The following is a 22,284-nucleotide window of genomic DNA, read 5'->3' as shown; positions in this document are numbered from 1 at the left end:
CGCCACCGAGGAAAGGCGCCGGCCGGCCGCGCGCCATCCGTGAGCCTCAGGAGGCCCTGCTCGTTCGTTCTCTCCTCTAATTGCGGCGGCGCTTCCTTAAGGCACGGTTTGGCGGCCTCCTCGGGCGTCCACTGATTTAGGGGGCGCGCGCACACGGGCGGGGAGACCCCTGGGACAACACTGGGCGACAGGAGCTGCCTCCCGCAGAGATCCGAGAGGCCCCCGCACGGGTGCTCTGGCTGCAAGCCGGCCGGGTGCGCCGCAGTCCACCGCGCTCCCTCGCGGCTGGCCGTCCAGTCCTCCGACGCCCACCACCTGCCCGCCGGGCGCGGAGCTCGCCCCGCACAGTCCAGCTGTCACCTCTACCAACATTTCAACCGGCTTACGGACACAAATCCGAAACGCAGTGCGCATGAACGTGGTTTCTTCTCAGAATACTTTCAATACGTTTACATAAAAATTTTTTAAATTGAATGTATAGTTTTCAAAGTTCAAAACCTTGCCAGCATTTTCCCGGAAAGAAAATCTGTATATTAGAACAACACGAAGCCAACAAACTTGTCTTGAACGCAAAGCGAAGTCTGTAGAGACTGAAATGCACGTCACGGCAAGTGGACACGAATACGGAGGAACAGCCGCGGCAGCCCAAGCGGCCGCGCATCTGCTCTGCGCTTCCAGAGGACACACGGAAACGCCCAGGCCAGTTCACAGAGGCCCGGCCCCAAGACGCTTTGCCCCAAGATGCCTTGCAAGGATTCGCGGCTCTGAAAGCCCAGCACTCCAGGAGTCAAGTTCGGGTTTTCTCCCCACTGTGAGGACACTCTCCCAAAACAACACTGGAAGCAGAAGAGGGACGGGGGCAAATAAAAAGAACACATAATTTGAGTTACAGCACAAAACTCGGGGGAAAGGGTTTAAGATGGCCAAAATTTGACGGGGCCATAGGAAAAGAGATGGCAAGCATTTATATATTAAAATTTGGCAAGCACAAAATTACTAGACAGGTACAGGAACCAAAAAACCTTTGCTCCGATATCAGTGTTTCACCTCAGAGTTAATTATTGGTATAAAACAGATCACATTACATACACTAAAATAACACCAGGCCCACTGTCAATCTGTAACAGAAATACAGATGTGGTTACACCAGATTGTTCACAGATCTCTAGGACCCGAATGAAAGAACTTCACGGGATAAATATCATTTTAGACGGCTCACAGGATAAAAAGGGGATTTTATTCTACTTCTAAATCAGTAGCAGAAGAAAACAGCAACAACAAATCAAAGGAAAGCAACGCCACAACCGAGATTATTTGAAAACAATATTGCTTCATAGGAACAGGAAGCCTGCAAAAGTTCCAAGGCTCCCTGATGGCACGGGACAACACCGCTTTTTGAACATCAAGTATCCAAAGGACATACTGTGTATTCTTGGAGGGGGACGAGCTCAGAAGCCTTCCCAAACCCATCAACTAACAATGAGGAAGATAACAAGCCAGAACAACTAACTAGGACTCATCTCACTTTAAAAAGACCCTCTACAAGTAATAAGTACCTAGACTATTAGGACTAACTTTTGTAGGTAGAGAACAGGGTGAAGGCGTCTTCCGAACTGTAAAGGACTGAGAACAGCTCACACTACTCTCCCAGAAATTAATCCTTGGCATCATCCCTGGGTACTAACAGGTGGGTTTATGCAGTAACCGATAAAAGGCCCAGCCTGACATTCAACGAAGCATGACCAGGTCACTAAAGATATGGTCCCCAAACCACTATCTAATGGAGAAAAAAAAATTTAGAAAAATATTTCCCTGAAAAATACACATGCTTACAAAAGTGAGGCATGTATTTGAGTCTGCAACTCCTGACCTATATCTGCCAATTCGTTAAGGGAGAACACCACAAGGGGAGTAGGGGAGCACTGGGGGCAAGAGTGAAGGGTAAGGGCCCATTCAGCAAAATTCTGAGCACAACGGAAACAAACAGATAAGAAAGCATAAACCAAGGGGAGGTACCTTTCTATAAGACAATCAGTTTAAGTCCACAGGGATAAACAAGGTCACCAACAAATATAGACTGAAAAGGAACACGAATCACAATATCGAGACTAAAGTATAAGGAGAAAGCATTCCCAATACTCAATTATTAAGACACAATAGCCATAAATTTTCCTGTGCCAAGTAACATACCCCGCCAATCTAAGTAAACTTCGAGACAGAGAGAGGTGATGGAAAACAGACTGGCAGACTCTAAGTTCCCTCCTCTCTCCTTAGCAGCCTAAGCTAGAAAGAAATAAAAGATGAAAAAATAAATGAAAAATGAAAAAATGATTTATTAAAAATAAATTAATTAATAAAATTAATTTTTTATATACCTATCAAAAGAAAATCTGCTTTTTTCAACAGTCATGGAAAATTTGTAAAAATCATAGTCACAGAAAATGAACAATTTTGAAAAGAACAAGCTGAACAGGTAACACCCTCTAACGACCACACAGTAATGTTCAAACTTAAGAGTTTACGAACCCACCAAAGGTTCAGAACGCCTACTGCATGCTGGGTACTGCTACCTGCTGTGGACATCATGGTGCACTGTCCTGCCCACTGTGGAGACTTAGGGTCAGACCACTGTTGTCCCACAGCAATGTCATGGGAACCATGGGTAATTTGCATGTTCTCGTGGCCACATCACAACGTTAAATAGTTAAATTAATTGCCGTAACATATTTTACTTAACACAAAACATATAAAGCAGCATTACTTCAATATGTAATCATTTTTAAATGGAGATTTTACTGTTTTGGTAGTCGAAATCCAGTCAGTTCATATTGTGCTTACAGGATCATTCAGACGGGATATTTCAACAGCCAGTGGCTGCTTAAATTTACGTCCCCGCTGTCCTGTACAACAACCACCAGCCACATGTGGCTACTGGGCAACTGGTATGTACGAGCATGACTGAGGAACTGCATTTTTTTTTTTAAAGATTTTTTATTTATTTATTTGACAGAGAGATCACAAGCAGGCAGAGAGGCAGGCAGAGAGAGAGGAGGAAGCAGGCTCCCTGCTGAGCAGAGAGCCCGATGCAGGGCTCGATCCCAGGACTCTGAGATCATGACGTGAGCCGAAGGCAGCGGCTTAACCCACTGAGCCACCCAGGCGCCCGAGGAACTGCATTTTTAATACGACTTAATTTTGATGGATTTAAATAGCCACAAATGAGTATCTGCCAGCTTGGAAGTAACAGCTCTAGTGGAAGAAACCCAGAAACAAATCACTGACGTGTAATGAACCGCAGCTATTACAAGTGTTTACACAAGGAATGTCCAATATAAGATGAGTAAGCATAGCCGACAGAGGGCCCACCTCTTTTGCCAGCATTAGGGACGGATTCTTCAAGGAAATCACAATTAAGCAAAAGGGCACAGCATATGCAAAGGTCTTGAATGGAGAAAAACTGGAAAATACAGTAGAAATAATGAAGGGAAGTACCAAGGGGTGAAATCGTCTTAAATTATTTGTAGGAGACTGATTTGGGTCACAGAATCCAAATAGGGTAGGAAGGCAGAGAAGTCGAAGCAGCTGGTTCTCCGGGAAATAATGTTAAGTCCCCGCAAGGAGTCTGGCTGGACCCACACTACTCAATGGATGAGCCCTGGTCACTCCACTCCGCTGGCAAATCCTAAATCAAGCCAAGCTCTTCTGGCCCGTTTGTGCTAGCAGTTCCCTTTGCTTGAAAAACTTCCCCCCGCTCTTTCTTGATCTTAGAACTCAAAAAACAGTTCCAAATTTTCCATAGGAGAAGCTTCAGGCTCAAAACTGTTTACAAGGCAATTTTCACAAAAAAAATTTTGCAAAAGAAATTCAGTGTGCCATGGTTTTGTTTGTTTTGAATGTTCTGACAGATCCAGGATTTGCTTAAAGAAACTCCCCAAACAAATCTTGGTTCCACCATGAAGCTTAAATGCTACATCCTCACAGAAACGTTCTCAGGACATCCAATTAGCAGGTTCCAATCTCTACTGGCACATCATATTTCTTTCCTTCTTAGCACTTGTCAACATTTGAAAACCCTTTGTTCTTCGGTTAGCTTTCCCAGAGACTCCGAACTCAGTGAAAGCAAAGGCCCTGTGTGTTCACCGAGGAGGCCTCAGCACTGGGCACAAAGTCCAGGCAGCAAGGAGCAACGGCAGCTATGAGGGACAAGTAAATAAATACAAATATTTTTACATGTCAACATTTAAGGAACACAGCTGAAACTACGTGCAAAAAAGAATCTAATGGCACTAAATATTTTTATTATACATAAAACATTAACTGGAGAAATAAGAATTTTTTAGGGGCACCTGGGTGGCTCAGCCATTAAGCATCTGCCTTGGGCTCAGGTCATGATCTTGGGGTCCTGGGATCGAGCCCCATATCAGGCTCCCTGCTTGGTGGAAAGCCTGCTTCTCCCTCTCCCACTCCTCCTGCTTGTGTTCCCTCTCTCGATGTGTCTCTCTCTATCAAATAAATAAATAAAATCTTTAAAAAAAAAAAAAAGTTTTTTAATTTAAAAATTCAAAAACACCGGACCCTAAAGAATTCAACTAAAAAACTTGAGAACAAAGCAACAGCCAAAAATTTAGGGAGGAAAAGGGAGGGAGAAATAGAGTAACAAAATGAAAACACATTATTACTCCCAATTACTAAAACAATGTGCACTAGTATCAAATCATGAATACTGAATAAAAGCTAAGAACCAAGTATAAAAATATATGTTTTTAGTATATAAGAAAGGCAGCTTTATTTCAAGGCACCAAGAATAAGATTTTTATTAATGGGGCTAAAACAACGGATTAATTATTAAGGAAAAGTAAAGGAAGTTATTTCACTTCATGTATGATGTCAAAACAAGTCCCAGAAGAACAGAAAGAGATAGATGTGAAAAACGAAAGCATAAAAGAACTAGAAAAAACAGTTATCTGGGCAAGGAGAACCCATTAAATATGAAAGTAAAGGAGGAGCCATAGAAAGGTGGTATTAACTTAAATTTCTTTTTTTTTTAATATTTTATTTATTTATTTGTCAGAGACAGAGGGAGAGAGAGCGAGCGAGCACAGGCAGACAGAGAGGCAGGGAGAGGCGGAGGGAGAAGCAGCCTCCCCGCCGAGCAAGGAGCCCAATGTGGGACTCGATCCCAGGACACTGGAATCATGACCTGAGCCGAAGGCAGCCGCTTAACCAACTGAGCCACCCAGGCGTCCCTAACTTAAATTTCTTAAAAGGTAAAAAACTCTTCCAAGTTTAAAAAAAAATAATAATACCCTAAGCAAGTAAAAGGCAAAGAGCCAGGGGAGATATCTGCGGGATGTGACAAAGGGCTGCTATCCTAAATATATAAAAAAATAAAAAGAGTACTGCAAATAGAGAACACCGACCCAAGTGAGCAAAAGACAAATTAGAAGATACAACCCCCATCTCTCCATTCATCATCATAATTAAGCTAAGAAATGTATAATCAGTCTTATGAAAAGGAAAGACAGTATTCAAGTGTTGGCAAAGATAGGGAGAAATGTGTATTGTCTCCTCACATTTTTTGTCAAACTTCATACGGATTTGGTCAACTTTGTTAGTTAAATTTTTTTTTTTAAGATTTTATTTATTTATTTGACAGAGAGAGATCACAAGCAGGCAGAGAGGCAGGCAGAGAGAGAGGAGGAAGCAGGCTCCCTGCCAAGCAGAGAGCCCGATGCGGGGCTCGATCCCAGGACCCTGAGATCATGACCCGAGCCTAAGGCAGCGGCTTAACCCACTGAGCCACCCAGGCGCCCCTGTTAGTTAAATTTTTTTAAAAAGATCTGACAATATTTATAAAAAGACAAAAAAAGTTCATGTGCTTTGACTCAGTTACTGTAAGACAGGCTGAATCCCAAAGAAATGAGAAATATGCAGAAAGACTTAGCTCTTCACCACACCCGAACAGTGACAAGAGGATGACAACAAGTGACACATGACAGGAAGGCGAAATGCTGTGCACCTTACAGAATCCTACGCACGTGGGTCTAACTTCTGCCCTCCAGCGAGAGATGATAACCCAATAAACCACTTTGCATGACAGGTTCCATACGGAAATGAAGCAGAGTCCCAGGGTCAGGGAACCTGGCCAGGGCATCTCTGAAGCCGTGACATCTGAGCAGACAGGCAGATGTGACAGGCAGAAAAGCACAACAACTCCACGGACGTAAGCGTGGCATGCTCAAGAATCCCAAAACCACCAGTAGAGCTGGAGGTGCTGAGTCAGGGGAAAGCCGGCAAGGCTGGACAGGCTAGAGCGGCTCCATCCACCCGATAGCCACGAGTCCCCTGTGGCTGGCTACTCGGCACCTCAGACAGGGCCAGTCCCGACGCACTGTCAGTGGACAACATATATTGGATTTTGAAGACAGTTTGAAAAAAGTTAAGCGTAATATCCCATTAATAATTTCCTATGCTAACTACTTATTGAAATAATAATATCTTGGGATAAAACATTATTTTTTTAAATTTTTATTGTTATTTATTATCAGAATAGAATATTATCCCTGGTTCCTCTCTTTTCTTTTTAATGTGGCTATAAGAAGGTTTTAAAGATTTATGTATTGGGGAGCTGGCGGGGAGGCGGTGGGGAGAGAGAACCGCAAGCAGACTTCCCGCTGAGAGTGGAGCGCTCCGCGGGGCTCAATCTGACAACTGTGACATCATGACCTGAGCCAAAGTCAAGAGTGAGACGCCGGACTGAGCCACCCAGGTGCCCCTGACTATCAGAAGATCTTCAGTCACTTATGTGGCTCCCATTACATTTCCACTGGACACTGCAGGTCTAGGGTAAAGCGGGCAGAGTAAGAAGCTCTCGTTTCATTTCACGTGTTGTGAAGTGACCGGAGGGTGCTGAGCCTCGAAGTCACCCACTGAACGGTTGCTCCCCTACAGGAACCGCGCAGACTGCCGGAGAGCGACAGCCGAGGCAGGGAGACGGGTTAGATGACTGCTCTTACCATCCGGGGTGCAGCAAGGTGTTGAGACGGATCATAATCGGGATAAGCTTTGAAGGCAGAGGCAACCCCGAATCGTTCAGAACCCCACCCCCAATTTCTTAGAATGTGCACAAACAGAAAGACTGGGGGTGTACCTGCCAAAACTTTCACAACGGTTATTTATTCTCTGTAACCTCCTATTCCTTGTAAAAGTGTGTGTGGGGACGGGACGACACACCAAAAACACACTGCCCTTAATACAAAACTGAGGCTTTTTTTAAAGCTTCTAAGCAGGATAATAAAACAGCCCGACCGAAACCAAGCAGCCTGCTCGATGTGCGTGCGAGCCACCCATGCTGGTGACAGCAACAACGCATCTGTACTCCTGCGCCTTCAGAACAAGGTGTTTGAAGCCGTCTATAAACTGCCAAGACTTACCACCGCTTCCCCAAATTAACGCTGCCCCGGCGAGGTCAGCGCCCGCTGCGGGCCTGGGCAGTAACGCGGCTCTAGGAGCACACCTGTCCCGCACTCCCAAGTCTGAGGCTGGGGAACTACAAAGCTCTCAGAAGCGTGCAGAGCATATCCTACAGCCCACCACACGTCCTCCTCCAGAAGTGTGCAGGTCACCCTCCATGTCACCGCACAAAGAGCACCTCCGTCCTAGTGCTCTTCCCTGAAGGCTCTGCCCGTCGATGCGGGCTTCCGGTGAGCAAAGTGTGCAGAGCTGTAAGGACGGATGGAGGGCGGGTTCTCTGACCGGTGCTCCTTAAGGAGGAAGAGAAGTTGGAGGGAACCCGCCAGCACACAGAGGGGCCGACGCACGACGCCGACTGCCCCTACCCACAACCCAGGGCTTTCTGCACTCACACTTACGTTGGCAACTAGCGCCCGACTGCTCCCGCCGTGACCTCCAAGGAACGAGTCATGCTACGCACACGCGGACGGGAATCCGGGTTGGTGCAGGCGCTCGCACACTGTGAACCAGCCGCGGTGGCCCGGACGCCCTGGACGCCCCACACCCTGTCGGGCGCGCTCGGCTCCGCGCAGGCGGGAGCCCTGGCAGGCCTGCGCCCGGGGCGGGAGCCCAGCAGCGCCCACGGGGCCCCGCTGCCGAGGGCTGTGAGCGCCCAGAGCATTAGTCACCGAGGGCGAACAGAGCGCGGGGCCGCCCCGAAGCCCCTGGCCCGGCCCGAGCGGACAGCACTCCTAGCCCGCAGTCCGAGCGCACGCACGTACGGGCGAACCCCTGTCTTCTCTCCGACGCGAGGCCGTGATAAACACGGGGCACCGGACGCACCGACGTGCCGGGCGAGGAGGCCGGAGCACGGAGGCGGGGAGGCCCCGGCGAGCGGACGCCGGCTGCGGGCTGGTGCCGCCCTCGCGGCGGGGCCGCCGTCCCGGCTCTTCTCGCCACCGGGTCTCCGACGCGCGTCCGCTCCCCTGCGCGTTCGCCCCCCGGACGCTCCCTGCCCCTCGGGCTCCCCCGCCGCCGCCGCCCGCGTGCACTGGAAGACGCGCAGGGAGCAGAGTGTAGAGGCGACCTGTTGCAGAAACGCGAAGGGCCCCTTTTGCAGGAAAAGAGCGTTTTTCCCCTGGAGCGCTGGCCCGTGCGTCGCAGGCAGGCAACGGGCCCCGGGCTAACCTCGCAGGCCGCCGCAGCTCTCTCGGGAAAGCGAACCCCGCCGAACCCTCGCTCCCGGCCCCAGCGCCAGACGCAGGGCGGGCGCCCACGGCCCCCAACTTCCAGCGCGCACCGAGTCCCGGGGAGCCCCCGCCCGGCACCCCCAACCGCCCACACCCCGGGAACGGTGGCTGCCGGGGACGGGGGTGGGGGCGCTGGGGACCCCGCCCCCCCACACCCCGAGAGGGGCGGCTGCCGCGGAGGGGGGTGGGGGCCTGCGGGACCCCCGCCCGCCCACACCCGCCGCCGGAACGCGCCGTGACAGGAGGGACCGCCCCACCGGGGCCGCGGGCGCAGCAGGTGGAGGCCGGCTCCCGCCACCCCACCCCCCCCGCCTGTCAACTGCTCGGAGTAGGGGCGGGGGTCCGCGAGCGCAGCCCCCGGCCCGCCCGGCCCCCCGCCCTGGCTTCCGTCCGCCCGCGGGGGAGCGCCGCGGCCGCGCCTCAGCGGGTGGGGGAAGGGAGCGGCTCCGGCCCCCGCGCCCCCCGGCCCCCGGCCCCCACCGCGCTGCTCACCTGGCGGCGGCCCTCCCCGCCCGCCGCGCTGCCCGCCGCCGCCGCCGCCGGTCGCCGCCGGAGAGTGGGGACAGGTGAGGCCGCCGAACCCCTGCTCGCTCCGGCCCGCCGCCGCCGCCGCCGGCCTCCGTCCGCTGTTTATTAAACTTTTCTGTTTGGTGGTTCGGCCTGTGACGCGGCCGCGGGCCCGAGCTCTGCGATTGGCCGGCGCCCGGCGCTGACGCGACGCCCCGCCCGCCGCCTAATTATTACCGGCCAGGAGGGGCCGCGGGGCGGTGCGCGGGCTGGGGGCGGGGCCGCGGGGCGGTGCGCGGGCTGGGGGCGGGGCCGCGGTGCGGTGCGCGGGCTGGGGGCGGGGCCGGGACCCGCGGCGCGCGGCGATTGGCCAGCGCCCCGTGCGGGGGGCGGGGCGGAGCGCTGGGAGCCGCTTCCCAAGCCTCGCTGCCGGGGTCACGCGGGCACAGGCGCGCGGGCCGGGGGCGCCTGAGGGCCTCATGTTGTGTGGCCGTGGGTGAGGGTTCCTGTGCTCCCTCGCGGGGCCCGGCGGGCTCCTGCCCCGGACTGCCGCGCCGGAAAGCGTGCGTTCCGCCCGTCGGCCTTGCCCGAGGGAGCTCCGAGCCGTCCGCACGTGCGACCCCGTGTCCCCAGCGGGCGAGCGCATGGTCCGAGCTCCAGGGGCGCCGCGCCACCCGGTCCGGAGTCCCGGCGTGCGGAGGGGAGCGCGCGCGCACGGTGCCACGCGCACGGGCGCACGATGCCCCGCGCCTTCCGGAGACCCGGGGCCGGCGGAGCGGTGCGGGCGGCGCCCCAGCGGGAGGCCGAGGTCGCACGCGGAGAGAGGGCGGGCCGGCAGGGAGGAGCCGGCCGGGTCTGGCCGGATTTAGATCTGACGTTTCATTCGCTGTGAATTGTTGCGTTCAGCTTGATGTTCGAAAAATACCGTGTCGGGGCCGTCTCATCTCGGCTGCCGAGCTCTTTGGTGCTTGGAGGGAACATTTCCCTGCCCTCCCCCCGCTGGGCCTGCTTTGGGGAGGGATTTCGGCGGGGCCGGCAGCACGAAGAGCGGGTCTTCTGCAGACAGATCTCGGGGTAAGAAGCGGCGAAGCGCGGCGGAGGTACCGGCCGCGGGGGGTCTTCAAGGAGGAGAGGCCTTGGGGTTTGGCAGCCGAGAGCGTAAGGCCTGGCCGTGCTGGGAACCGAGAGCAGCAGGTTCCCGCTGTCCTACAGAGGCAGGCAGGTGGGATCCGGGGTTTGAAGAAGTCCGATGTGTTGCGGGGTGACACATGTCTAGTGTGGAGGTGAGCCTGGCATCGGCAATAGGACGGGGACAGTCGTAAGCGGGAGCTTGAAGGAGGCGAAAGGTGCTGGAAGGGTGTTGTTAACAGTCATTCAGATTTGATTTTAAACACAGACCCGCAAGTGGTGAGTTAACCCAAGAGAAGGGGGTTTTTGCCCAGGAGTCTTATCTCTGATCGTGGAGACCAGGTAATACTGGAGACTTGAGAACGTTTCAGGACCAAGTATTCCAAGTCTTGAAAGCCAGATTGAGTACTTGGGTTGGCGGGAAATGGGAAGCCATTATAGAAGGGAAGGGAAGGAAACGGTGGATTATAACGATGCGGTGGGCTCTGCTGGTACCAGGAATAATCTCGCAGCCTGAGGTCCTCTCACCTATTCACTACCCTCTTTTCACTGGGTAGTAGAACTATTTGGAAAGATTTTAGGATTTGGGCCACGGCTAGCCTCCCTACTGAAACGCATTTCTGGCTCAGTAACAGTGAGCCATACCCACATTCTCCCTGGGTCTCAATTTTTTTCTATTAATTCAGGAAACGTTGGTGAGTAAAACAGAGAGGCCTGCCCTCATCGACGTCTCATTCTAATGGGCAAAACACGTAATAAGCATTTGTGTTGTGAGTTAGGAGACGGTGAGAGGTGTAGACAAGAAAACGTAGGCCGGGTGGAGGACGGGGTCAAGTTGCCGTGTTAAACACAGCGATCGGTATCGGCATGGCTGGGAAGGTGAGGTCTGAACAGTTGTGAGAGGCGAGGGTCTAGTCAGTCTGAGGACCTGGGACAAGAGCTTTCCAGCCTGAGATCCGTTGCGCAGGGGCTGGAGGCAGGCGGGCTATGTCCACAAGAGTTTGGGGGTGCGTACATTTCACTTCTCTTAGGTGGGTGCCTAGGACTGGAACTGCTGGGCCATGTGGGGCTTCTAGCTGTCACGGGAACTGCTAGACTGTTCTCCCAAAGGGGATGCCCTGTTTTACAGTCCTCCTCGCAGGGAGTGAGGGTTCCCGTCCTTCCAGCCTCTGGCGACCCCTGTGAAGGGCTGTCCTCTGATGAGAGCCGCCCTGGCGAGAAAGAAGTGGAAACTCCTGGCTGGGATTTGCATTTCCCTGAAGCACATCTTTTCTTGTGCTTATTGGCCCTTTGTGGGTCTTCTTTGGAAAAATGTCTGTGGAGAGCCTCTGCTCATTTTTAAATTGGGTCATTTGTCTTTTTAATTTGGGGCTGTAAGAACTCTTTCCTTATTCTGAGCACAAGTCTCCTATCGGATACATAATTGGCAAATGCTTTCTCTGACTTCTGGTCATCTCATCTCGCTTACTGATAGCATTTGAAGCCTAGAAGTTTTTAAGTTTGCCTTATCCTTTTCTTAAGTCCCCCCCTTCCCCAGCATCCAGTTAGTCACAAATTTAACCGATTCTGCCTTAGAAATATCTCTGAAATGTATCCCCCCAAAGGGACAAAGTTAGGATGCCTCTTTTATATGTCAGCACACGCTTTACCCTCCTTCTGCAGTAGAACTTACCCTGTGAGCCTGAAACTTAACCAATCTGTGTTTGCCTCCTCTCTGATCAGACCGGAAACTTGTTGTTCTGAACTTTGTTTTTGTTGTTTTCCTTATTGGAATGAGATGAGGGTTGTAAATCGATCCTTTCCCAAACCAACAACCAAGAACCCTGACGAATGTTCCCACCTCCCCTTCCGCCTGGTTTCGCTCGAGGCCTCCTTTATCAAACAGTAACGTTCTGTACACAGCAGATTTTATATCTGGGCTTTTCCACTTCCCCCTACTCTGCCTCAGCCATACGTCTGGTTTTAAGGAAGACCCATGGTGTGTGACCCCCATGACCTCAGGGGAAGTTTTGGTGTCCAGTGGAATCTGTCCCTCCATCTACCATTGCTCATTTTTTTTTCTGGACTTCACTGGGAATTCTGATCTGTTCATGTTACAGGTTAACTTTGGAATAATTTTGTCAGTTTCCTAGAGATATCCTGCCAGGATTTTAAGTGGGATTCCACATACCTAAAACAGTTTGGGGGAGCAGGGAGAGAAATGTGTGTCTTCACAGAATTTGGACGTCCCATCAAGAGGTCTGCTGGGGTTTTCCTTTTTCGTTTATTTAGCTTAAAAAAGGCACTCAAATATTTTGTTTCCTTAGTTTTATGTAACCGAGTAAAATATTAAAGAGGAATACACATAATCACAGTATTTCTCACTAATAATTCATTTAGGCATATTATGCTTTGTTGATACTGTAGATAAAATTTCATTTTTCTTATATTTTCAAACTGGTCATTGATAATATATTATAATCACTACTTAATTCTGTGTATCTGTTTTATACCTAACCATTTAACTGATCTTCTTAGTCTTTAAAAATTTTTCAGTTGATTGCTTTGTTTTTTATCAAAGTAGTGTTTTCCCTGTTCCTTTAAAATCTATATACTTTTTGGGGCGCCTGGATGGCTCAGTGGGTTAAAGCCTCTGCCTTCTGCAACGGGCTCTCTGCTCAGCGGGGAGCCTGCTTCCCGCCCCCCCCCCCCCCCCCCCCCCCGCCTGCCTCTCTGCCTACTTGTGATCTCTGTCTGTTAAATAAATAAAATCTTTTTAAAAATCTAAAAATTTTATGTCTTACTGCTTGCAACCAGAATTGTCCACACCAAATTAATTAATATTGACAATAGATGATACTATGAACTAATTTCCGACAAATGCTGATTTCTTTGGAATAAACACCATTTTTAAAAAATGATGCTAAGGAAGTAGTTTTGTGTCTTAGAAATGGCTGTTGAATTGTATGAATTTTCCCCATCTGTGAAGACCATTGCGCAGATCGTTTTCGTATTTGGTCTGTAGCTACAAAGTAGCAGATTGATAGGTTTACATATGCTGAGTTTTCCTTACACTTTCTATTTTCATCTTTATCTGGGTGATTTAGCCTAATCCATCCATGGTATCAAATTTGTTTCCATTTAATGGTTCTGAACTCCTGTCCTACCCAGGGTAAATGTTCTTCTCCTATATGCTCTCCCCTTCTGCTCTAGCTCCAGGAGACTTTCTCCCGCCAAAGGATACTTACCCTAGAGTGAGGGATACTTACCCTAGAGAGAGAAAATGGGGAAAAGCAGAACGTGCAGCGGACGAGCAGAGGACCTGCCAGGTGTCTGGCTATCAGCGTCCCATCATCCATGGCAGTCCGGTCTTACCCATGCGTGCTCTCTTCTCTCCCCCTGTGCAACAGGAAGGGATGCCATTCAGACATCCTCCGGCAGCAGCAGCCCAGGGGTAGGGGACGGAAGCACCCATCCCTCCTCTCCTCCCCAGGGCCAGGGTCCACCTGCTGTGAGATGATCAGGTACAGGAACGCCCTGCACCCCTGGGCAATCCTGAAGGCCAGCCTGCTTGACCTGCACCCCTGGGCAATCCTGAAGGCCAGCCTGCTTGACGGCCTGAAGGCCTGCCAGTCCTCTCCATGACGCTCACGATCTCCTAAATCCTAAACACACATTTCCGTGTGGGAGCTGGGCTGTCCAGCAGGATTCTTGGTAGCTTTCTCAGTCTCTGCATGACTCATGGGTCCGCTCAGGTGTTTTGCTCCCTGTTTCATTGATTTTGATCAGTTTTGCTTATTGGAAATCGTCTATTGCATGGGGATCTGTGAGCGTGTGGGTGTCCACCTGCCCCCCAAGTCCCACTGCCTCCCCACACTAGGACGCGACCTTGCCTGCCGAGACTCAGATCGCAAACCGCAGTCCTGAGGGCCATGGTGGGGCTGTGGACAGCCCGCAGTCGCTGATGCTGCTTTGTGGGCCTGACGGAGGCCGCAGACTCTCTCCTCGGAAAACTGCACTGACCGTATGTCAGGTGTCAGGTTTTCGGTCCAGGGGAGAAAATTCCCTTACCTTCTCCACCCTGTCTGTGGCCCACGGACCTGTGTCCAGGAACTCCACAGTCAGAAGGACACAGATGGCCAGTGGCCTTCTGTGATTAGTGTGTAGAGCCTTCTCTAGCACGCTGACATCTTGAGACAAGCATGTATTACTCTCAAGTCGGGGAGGGTTGGGACCCATGGGGGCAGAGACAAAGAAGAGTCAGTCAGAACCACTGGCCGTGCCCACACTCACACTGCCCAGGGCCAGCTGCTGGACGTCTTCCCTGCTGCCCTGGCTGGCAAGGCCCTTCTTATCAGAGGACGCAGTGTTTATCCACTTTACTACATTCTTTATGAGGCCATCCTGATTATTCAGCGCTCAACTTACCCGACTTTCTTTGTTATGACTTAATACAACTGGGCTATTTTCCTGGCCTCAGTTATAGTGCTCAGTTTTAATTCATAAATTGGTTCCTGGATTTATACATCCGTCTTGTGTCCTTGGCTAATGTGAGTCTGCCTGTGAGAAATGAACCTGATGACAAAGGTAGCCTTTGCAGCTGCAAGGTGGTTACCACTTCAGGATGGGGAGTGCTGCTCCCGTGAAGCCTCAGGGGACACCCCACTGGCCTCATCCAGGCAGGAGGTCCTAACGACACTGTGACAGCCGAGATGGCCACTGTCTGCACCTAGCACTCTCCTAAACCCACCCCTGTATCCCTTTTCTTCATTCTACTGGTCATTGCTAGGCTAGGCTCCTAACTAGAGTTCAAAGGGTCATCTGTTTTTATTATCATTTTTAAAACATACGTTCTTGTATTTATCATTTCTACTCTTTTTTTATAGCTTCCAATTGATTTAAATACTTTTCGTTAATTACTGTTTTCCAAATAGTCTCATGAGGACATTTCCCCCCTTCTCCTGAAACCATCCAGTGGATATCTGTCTTCTTGTCATCTGTCTGATACCGAAGCTTTGAGGACAGTGAACTCACCTCCGAGCTTTTCCTGTGCAGGTCCCACACTGATTTCCATATTGGCTTTGTCTCTCTTCCGCAAGGCTCCTTTCGTTTGTATTTTCAGAATTTTACTACTTTTTTTTTTTTAAGATTTTATGTATTTATTTAAGAGAAAGTGAGAGAGAGAGCACCAGCAAGGAGGAGAGGAAGAAGCAGGCTCCCTGCTGAACGGGGAGCCCAACACAGGACACGATCCCAGGGCCCTGGGATCATGACCTGAGCCGAAGGCAGAGGCTTCACTGACGGAGCCTCCCAGGAGCCCCTCAGAATTTACTTTAAGCCCATCTCAGGCTGAGGAGCTGTGCGGAAGAGGACACGTGATAGTCAAATGTGACGTGGTACCCAGGGTGGGCTTGGGGAACAGATGGAGGGCATGAGCTGAGGAAAACCGAACCAGGCACGAGCCGCAGATAGGGGTAACGTGTGTGTCGGTGTTTGGTTCACTGATTGGGACACGTGGACCGTAAGATGTCACGGCGGGTGGGGGGGACATGGGTGTGCAGCATGTAGGACCTCTCCGTACTGTCTTCGTGCCTTCTCTATAAATCTAAAATGAAATTTTCATTGAAAAACCAAACCTCCCTAGCCCCTGAGACACCCATCAGAACCTGTCTGCAAAGGGCTCCTGTGTGGCAGTGACAGGCTTTGGCTGGGCCCAGGGCCAAGAGACCTCACTCCCGGCCACTTAGTGAGGAGGACGCTGGGTGCCCACCCACTGCCAGGAGGTGGGTGCTGGGTGGACCCTGTTTTCCCAGGTTTACGCCCCAAGAGGCTGCCCCATGGGGACGGCTGCCACGGGCATCCTCGTCCTTCGGCCTCCAGTTGTGGTTGTTCATGGGAAATGGGAAGGAGGTCGAGGGAGAAGAAACCTGGGGCAGGGGTCCTTCTTCTGGGTCACAGAGGGAAGCGATCTTTTCTGTCAAAGGCCCGGCTCCATCACTGTGGCCTCTCGCTTTCAGCTCCTTGCCCCAGGTCTGCGAACAGCATCCCCTCCTGCTCTTATCAGCCTGAAGCACAACCCTCACTCAGCACCACGGGCGTCGGGCGTATCGGGAGCACCTGGCAAGCCCCCAGGCCCTGGGTACAGCACGGATAGGTGCTCGCCCTCGATAAGTGTTCATCAGATCAGTGAACCAGCCAGTGAATCACAGACTAGCACAGTTACCAGAGACCCTTGGCACGTGGGACCCAACAGCCCCGTGGTTAAAACGCAGGGAGGTGGGCGCGCCGGGTTCGACTGACGGCTCTTTGACTTAACCGGACGCGCGATCTGGGACTAGCTGTGCAAGTTGTCCAGGCTTCCATTCCTTCTCTTGAAAGTGGAGATCGGGGTGCCGGGGGGCTCTGTCAGTGAAGCATCATGACCTCAGGGTCCTGGGTCATGACCTCGGGGTCCTGGGATCGAGTCCCTCATCGGGCTCCCTGCTCAGTGGGGAGCCTGCTTCTCCCTCTCCCTCTGCTACTCCCCTGCCTCTGCTCTTCCTCTCTCTGGCAAATATATACATAAAATCTTAAAAAACAAGTAAAGCGGAGATCACCCTATTTTCTTCATTAAGTTGATTACATGAAAAACAGTTTAAGCAGAGTGCTTTAGCACAGTGTGTGGCACAAAGATAAGCAAGCGCTCAGTGAACAGTAGTTCTGCGTGCTGTCTCACCCAGCCGTGGCCGAGGTCCCATGGTCTTGTGCAACGGGCCAACCAGGAAGGACAATGGACCAGCTCAGCGTACTTGGCAAGCGGAGCAGTGAACACGTCCTGCCCTGCGAGTGCACCGAGGAGCCCTAAGTAAAACAACAAGGAGACACCACGTCTTGCCTCCAAAATGAGAAAATTGCTTTAGTAATGATTAAATTTCCTAAGTATCGGAAAGGACACAGTGAATCGGGGACTCGCAGTCACTCAGTTTGGGGCTCAAAAGTACCGGGTAGCAGTCGCTTTTTGTTTTTGTTTTGTAAGATTTTATTTCAGAGAGAGCCTAGGGTCTGAGGGAGAGAGAATCCTAAGCAGACTCCCTGCTGAGCCCCACACGGGGCTCGATTCTGTGACCTTGAGATCACGACTTGAGCCGAAACCAAAAGTTGGACGCTCACCCCGGCGGAGGCATCCACACGCCCCTGCAATAGTTTCAGATTTAAAATGGACCTACTTCTGCCCCAGTAACTGTATTTAGTAGTCGCGATCATAGAAATACAGAAAAATGTCTGACTAAAGAAGTTTACGAGACTGTTGCTTATAATCATGACAGACGGGCAGCCACCTGGTTAGGCAGATAGGCAGATGATAGACACAGAGAAATAGGTAGAAAGCCACCTAAAGAGTCATCAATAGGAAAAAACCTAACTAAATTAGGATCTAGCCATTCTGTGGATTGCTGCATGGCTGCTGAGTCCAATCAGGTCCGTCTCCAGGGTTGTGGCATACTGGGGTTCAGGTTGTGCACTGCACAAGGGAGCCACAGCTAAAGGTGCTTCATTGACCTCTTAGACACAGCCTGAGAAATGAGAGCTTGTGGGTCGTCCTGTAAGTGAGCACTGGTACGCGCGCCTGAGTGGCTCAGTGGACTGGGCTTCTGTGTCTTGGTTTCAGCTCAAGTCATGATCTCTGATTAAGTCATGAGACTGAGACCCACATCAAGCTCTGTGCTCGCATGGAGTCTTGTCCCTCTCCCTCTGCTCTTCTCCCTGCTTGCACTGGTGTTCTCTCTCTCTCTCTTTCTAAAAGAAAATCCTTAAAAAAAAATCAGTGAGGGGTGCCTGGGTGGGTCAGTGGGTTAAGCATCTACCTTCAGTTCGGGTCATGATCTCAGAGTCCTGGGATCGAGCCCTGCATCGGGCTCCCTGCTCAGCAGGAATCTGCTTCTCCTTCTGCCTCTGCTGCTCCCCCTGCCAGTGCTCTCTGTCAAATAAGTGAGCAAGTCTTTACAGAAGATGCACTGAATGAGTGCTGTCACACACGGCCATGCGCACACTCCGTGGTGCACACGTGTGTGTGTGTGTGTACTTAAAGCTGGGCTCACGTATACCCTAGGAGCCTCCTCTTTTGTTCACCTACTGCCCCAGTTCCTGCCCAACCATGAATCTAAACCAGACTGCCCTTCTGGGGATGGAGCAGGCCCTCTGGGGGCGTAAGCCCCTGGCCTCTGGGGAGTTTGGGGTGTATGGGGGGAGAGTGTGGCTGCTTCCCGCCATGCACCGGAACGCGCCCTGGTGGAGTGGATGGAACCGGGCAGAACGCGCTAGCACCGATACCGTATTTGAGGCAGGAGCTCCTTCCTAAAAATCTGCGGGAGGGTAAAGGCACTGGCCAGGCCGGCAGGGGCCCCGCTGGTGTGTGCGCGTGCGGTGAAAGCAAGCGGCGGGAGGTGAGGCCCAGCGCGGCTGCAGTTAGGTACACGTATGTGCGTGCAGGTGGGGGTGCCACTGCCGGCTGGGGGAGCTGGGAAAGCAGATTCTGAGACAGTGCTCTGTTCTCTTCGTTGTATTTTAAACACTTTGCAGCATGAATGTGCACACATAACTGCTTGCGTAGTTAGAAAGGTAAGTTAAAATCAGGAATGACAGGGCGGCTGGGTGGCTCAGTCAGTTGGGTCACCGACTCTTGGTGTCGGCTCAGGTCATACCTCAGGGTCCCGAGATCCAGCCCCGCGTCCAGCTCCGCACTCGGGGTTGTCTGCGTCTTCCTCTCCCTCTGCCCTTCCCCCTGCTGGCTCGTGCTCTCTCTCTCAAATAAATAAATCTTCTTTAAAAAATTCAGGAATGATGACAACAAAGAAATGCCAGTTTGAGTTTCCACAGCTGGGGCCACTCCCCAGGTTACGGCAGTTTACAGAGTCTGCAAGCCCCTCTACAAAGTTCCGTGAAGAAGACAGAAGAGAAAGTTCTGTGACTATGAACACGTGTCAGGAATACATTCAATGAAAAAGGCGCGTCTCAGAACAGCAGTCTCTTAATGTCACATCTGTGTTAAAAATACAGACACGTATCCGTTTACATACAATAAATGCCTGAAAAGATAGATACCAAACGATAACATAGTGTTTATCATCTCTGAGGGGTATGAGAAAGCTTACTTTGCAGTGTTCAAGTTTTTCATAATGAATAATTATTAATTTTGTATTAAAAACTAAATTGTATATAAACAGAGATAAGTTATGTGTGTTCATAGTACATGTGTATCTACACGCCTAGGAATATCGATGGGAATGTCGTAGACCACACATTTAGTAGTTGTCTCTGAGTCGAGGGATTAGGGATAATTATTACTAGTGCCTTTTTTTTAATGTATTTTTCCTATTTTCAGCAATGACTTTATATTTTAAAATGTGAAAAGAACTTTTTTAAAAACCAGAACGTTAAACAAAGAAAAGCCTAATAAAAGTCTGTAGTATGATCATTGGTTGGTGAAAGTAAGGGAAAACTTTATACACGAAAAAAAAATCTGGGGAAAACTGGAATTTCGTGGAAACTGGATGTGAAATATTTTTCTTCCTCTTCTGAATTTTCCATGTTTAGGGGCGCCTGGGTGGCTCAGTTGGTTGGGTGACTGCTTTCTGCTCAGGTCATGATCCTGGAGTCCTGGGATCAAGTCCCGCATCAGGCTCCCAGCTCCATGGGGAGTCTGCTTCTCCCTCTGACGTCCTCCCCTTTCGTGCTCTCTCTCTCAAATAAATAAAATCTTTAAAAAAATGAATTTTCCTTGTTTACTATGATGAATGAGTGTTGTTCTGGTGCTAGAAGAAAGTATAATCATTTCAAAGTTCTTTAAAGCTGTATTCATTTATTTTAAAGAGAGAGACAGCTCCTGCTAGCCAGGGAGGGAGGGTCTGAGGGAGAAAAAGCTGATTCCCTGCTGAGTGTGGAGCCCAACGCTGGCTCGATCGGTGACCCAGACATCATGACCTGAGCTGAAACCCAGAGTCGATGCCCATCGGTGACTGAGCCACACAGACGCCCCTCTGTGTTCTTCGTAGCACAGCCATGCTCAAAGACAGTCCTTTTGCAGTCCCGCAAGGATTTTCGCCTCAGGAAGGATTTGGCACTCAGGAAGTGCCAGCAGGGGCCAGCCGCCCCTCCCCCTCCCGAGCTGGGACCCAGGACTCCTCCCCACCTCCCTCTGAGCCACATGGGCAGAGCACAGGTCCCTCCCCTTGGGAAGGCCCCCTTGCGGCCTCAGGGGTTGGCTGTCCTATTCTGTTTGGTGCTAGGGTGACCCAGGTCAGACTCCCTGAGGTGATGAAGCAGGATGACAGTCGTCCTGTTGTCCCAGTCAGCCAGGGACTTCCCTGGCTTTGACACCTAAAGTCCTGCCTCCTGGGAAGTCCTGCAGACCCAGAAGGACTGGGCAGCTGGTTACTGTACAGTGCGCTGTGACTCCAAGGACACCAAGCTGGGAAGTGCGAGATGCCACCCCCTGCCTCCGACTCCCGGGCCAGTGAGTCAGCTCAGCTGTCTGGGCCCCAGTGTGCCTGCTCTGACACTACCTGAAAAGGTCATTTTTGGGGACAAAGGACAACAGCATCTGTGGAATTATGTTCTACACCGAGGCTGTGTCTGCACAGGGGTCAGAATGGTCAGGGCAGACTCTCCCCTAGGAGGGTCCACTGGGCTCACGGAGGGATGCCCCAGCATTCCCATCACAGTGGCTCTCTGTTCTGCGCCTTGTACCCCTATGAGTGCCCACCTTGAGAGAGGCATGGAGATGACTTCTGCAAAATTACTCACGGGCCAAGCCAACACACCTGCTCGGAGAGCATGGGACTCTGGGCTGCTTTAGTGCAGGGTGCTACAAACTTTCTAGAAAAACCCAGGATGGTTGATTTGACCTGTCCACTTGGCTGGCTGTGGAGCTCAGATACTTGGTCAAACATTACTCTGCAGAGGTGTTTCTGCATGAGAGTAACATTTATATTGCTTTGACTATTTGGATTGAGACCTTTAAATGCTTTGAGTAAAGTAAATTGCCCTCAGCAATGTGGGTGGGCCGCATCTAATCAGTTGAAGGCCTGAATAGAGCAAAGGCCAATCCCCCCACCCACCCACCCAAGCAGGAAGGAGCTCTGCAGCAGAGGGCCTTTGGATCTGACCTGCGACACGGGTTCTCCCCAGTCTCCAGCCTGCCAGCCCGCTCTGCAGATTGAGCTTCATGGGCCTCCGTAATCACACAAGCCCATTCCTTCAACAAGTACCTTTGTCTCTTGCACACACCCACACCCACACCTTACTGGCCCTGTTTCTCTGGAGAACCCAGATAGAAAACATTTTAGACTCTGTGGGTCATACAGTCTCTGTCACATGTCCCCGTCCATCTCCTGGTGGCTCAGAAGCAGCCACAGACAGTTGGTAAAGGCATCTCACCCTGGGCACTATGGACACTTTACTGGATACTTCTCGGTTGTGGGGACCGTCCTGGGCACCATAGGAGGCTTAGCAGCCTCCCTGGCCTCCCCCTTCTAGAGGCCACTAGCAGCCCTTGATTGTGACAACCCAGCCCGTCCCCGGGGCTCAGGGAGGAGAGCATACCACCGCCCCCACTGAGCTCCACTGTGTACGTGAACAGGCCTGGCTGCATTCCAGAGAAACTAGTTACGAAATACGTGGTGAGCTGGACTTGGCCCGCGGGCTGTAGTATGCCAACCCTTCTCAGGGGCGTGGGGACAGCCTTCGCTGGTGGGAACCCAGAGCTTTGCAGAAGAGGATGCGTGGCTAGAGAGTGAGGGGTTGCAGCTGGAGACCTGTCACGTCCAGGGCTCTCCACACAGCCAAGTCCAGGCCGCGGAGCCTGGCCGTGCCTCAGGTCGGGGTCGTCGGACAGGTGGGACGCTCCGGTCTGGACGTTGCCCTCGCTATGCTGAGGGGCAGGCCGGACAGCAGCTGCTGCTCTGCGTGCATCCCCACTGGGCTGCAGGGGCGC

General features: G+C 51.6%; 2 protein-coding genes across 3 annotated transcripts in view; one reads left to right on the top strand and one right to left on the bottom strand.

Moving 5' to 3' along the window:
- ZFAND6 (zinc finger AN1-type containing 6) overlaps positions 1 to 9,345 on the bottom strand; it is a 67,968-nt gene extending 58,623 nt beyond the window's left edge. The window contains exon 1 of one of the 2 annotated variants that reach the window (XM_047735633.1): positions 9,195 to 9,345. The gene's annotated coding sequence lies outside the window, so the exon portion shown is untranslated. The remainder of the gene's footprint in view (positions 1 to 9,194) is intronic. The other variant, XM_047735630.1, reaches the window with a different exon arrangement.
- LOC125103800 (translation initiation factor IF-2-like) lies at positions 7,900 to 10,078 on the top strand. Its single transcript, XM_047735651.1, has 4 exons — positions 7,900 to 8,025; positions 8,062 to 8,528; positions 8,617 to 9,268; positions 9,711 to 10,078. Exons 1-4 carry the CDS (start codon positions 7,923 to 7,925, stop codon positions 10,076 to 10,078), a joined length of 1,590 nt encoding a protein of 529 aa, XP_047591607.1. The 5' UTR covers positions 7,900 to 7,922.
- The last annotated feature ends 12,206 nt before the right edge of the window (positions 10,079 to 22,284 follow it).

This window comes from Lutra lutra, chromosome 7 (genome assembly GCF_902655055.1).
Source record: "Lutra lutra chromosome 7, mLutLut1.2, whole genome shotgun sequence".
Lineage (NCBI taxonomy): Eukaryota > Metazoa > Chordata > Mammalia > Carnivora > Mustelidae > Lutra > Lutra lutra.
This window is presented reverse-complemented; position numbering and strand designations above follow the sequence as displayed.

What these genes read in the sequence shown, in the direction of transcription:
- LOC125103800 (XM_047735651.1), top strand. Translation starts at nt 7,923, where the DNA reads ATGCTACGCACACGCGGACGGGAATCCGGGTTGGTGCAGGCGCTCGCA. An exon ending in GACGCCCCACACCCTGTCGG is followed by an intron (nt 8,026 to 8,061) that starts GCGCGCTCGGCT and finishes GAGCCCTGGCAG; the next exon opens with GCCTGCGCCCGGGGCGGGAG. An exon ending in CCGCCGGAGAGTGGGGACAG is followed by an intron (nt 9,269 to 9,710) that starts GTGAGGCCGCCG and finishes GCCGTGGGTGAG; the next exon opens with GGTTCCTGTGCTCCCTCGCG.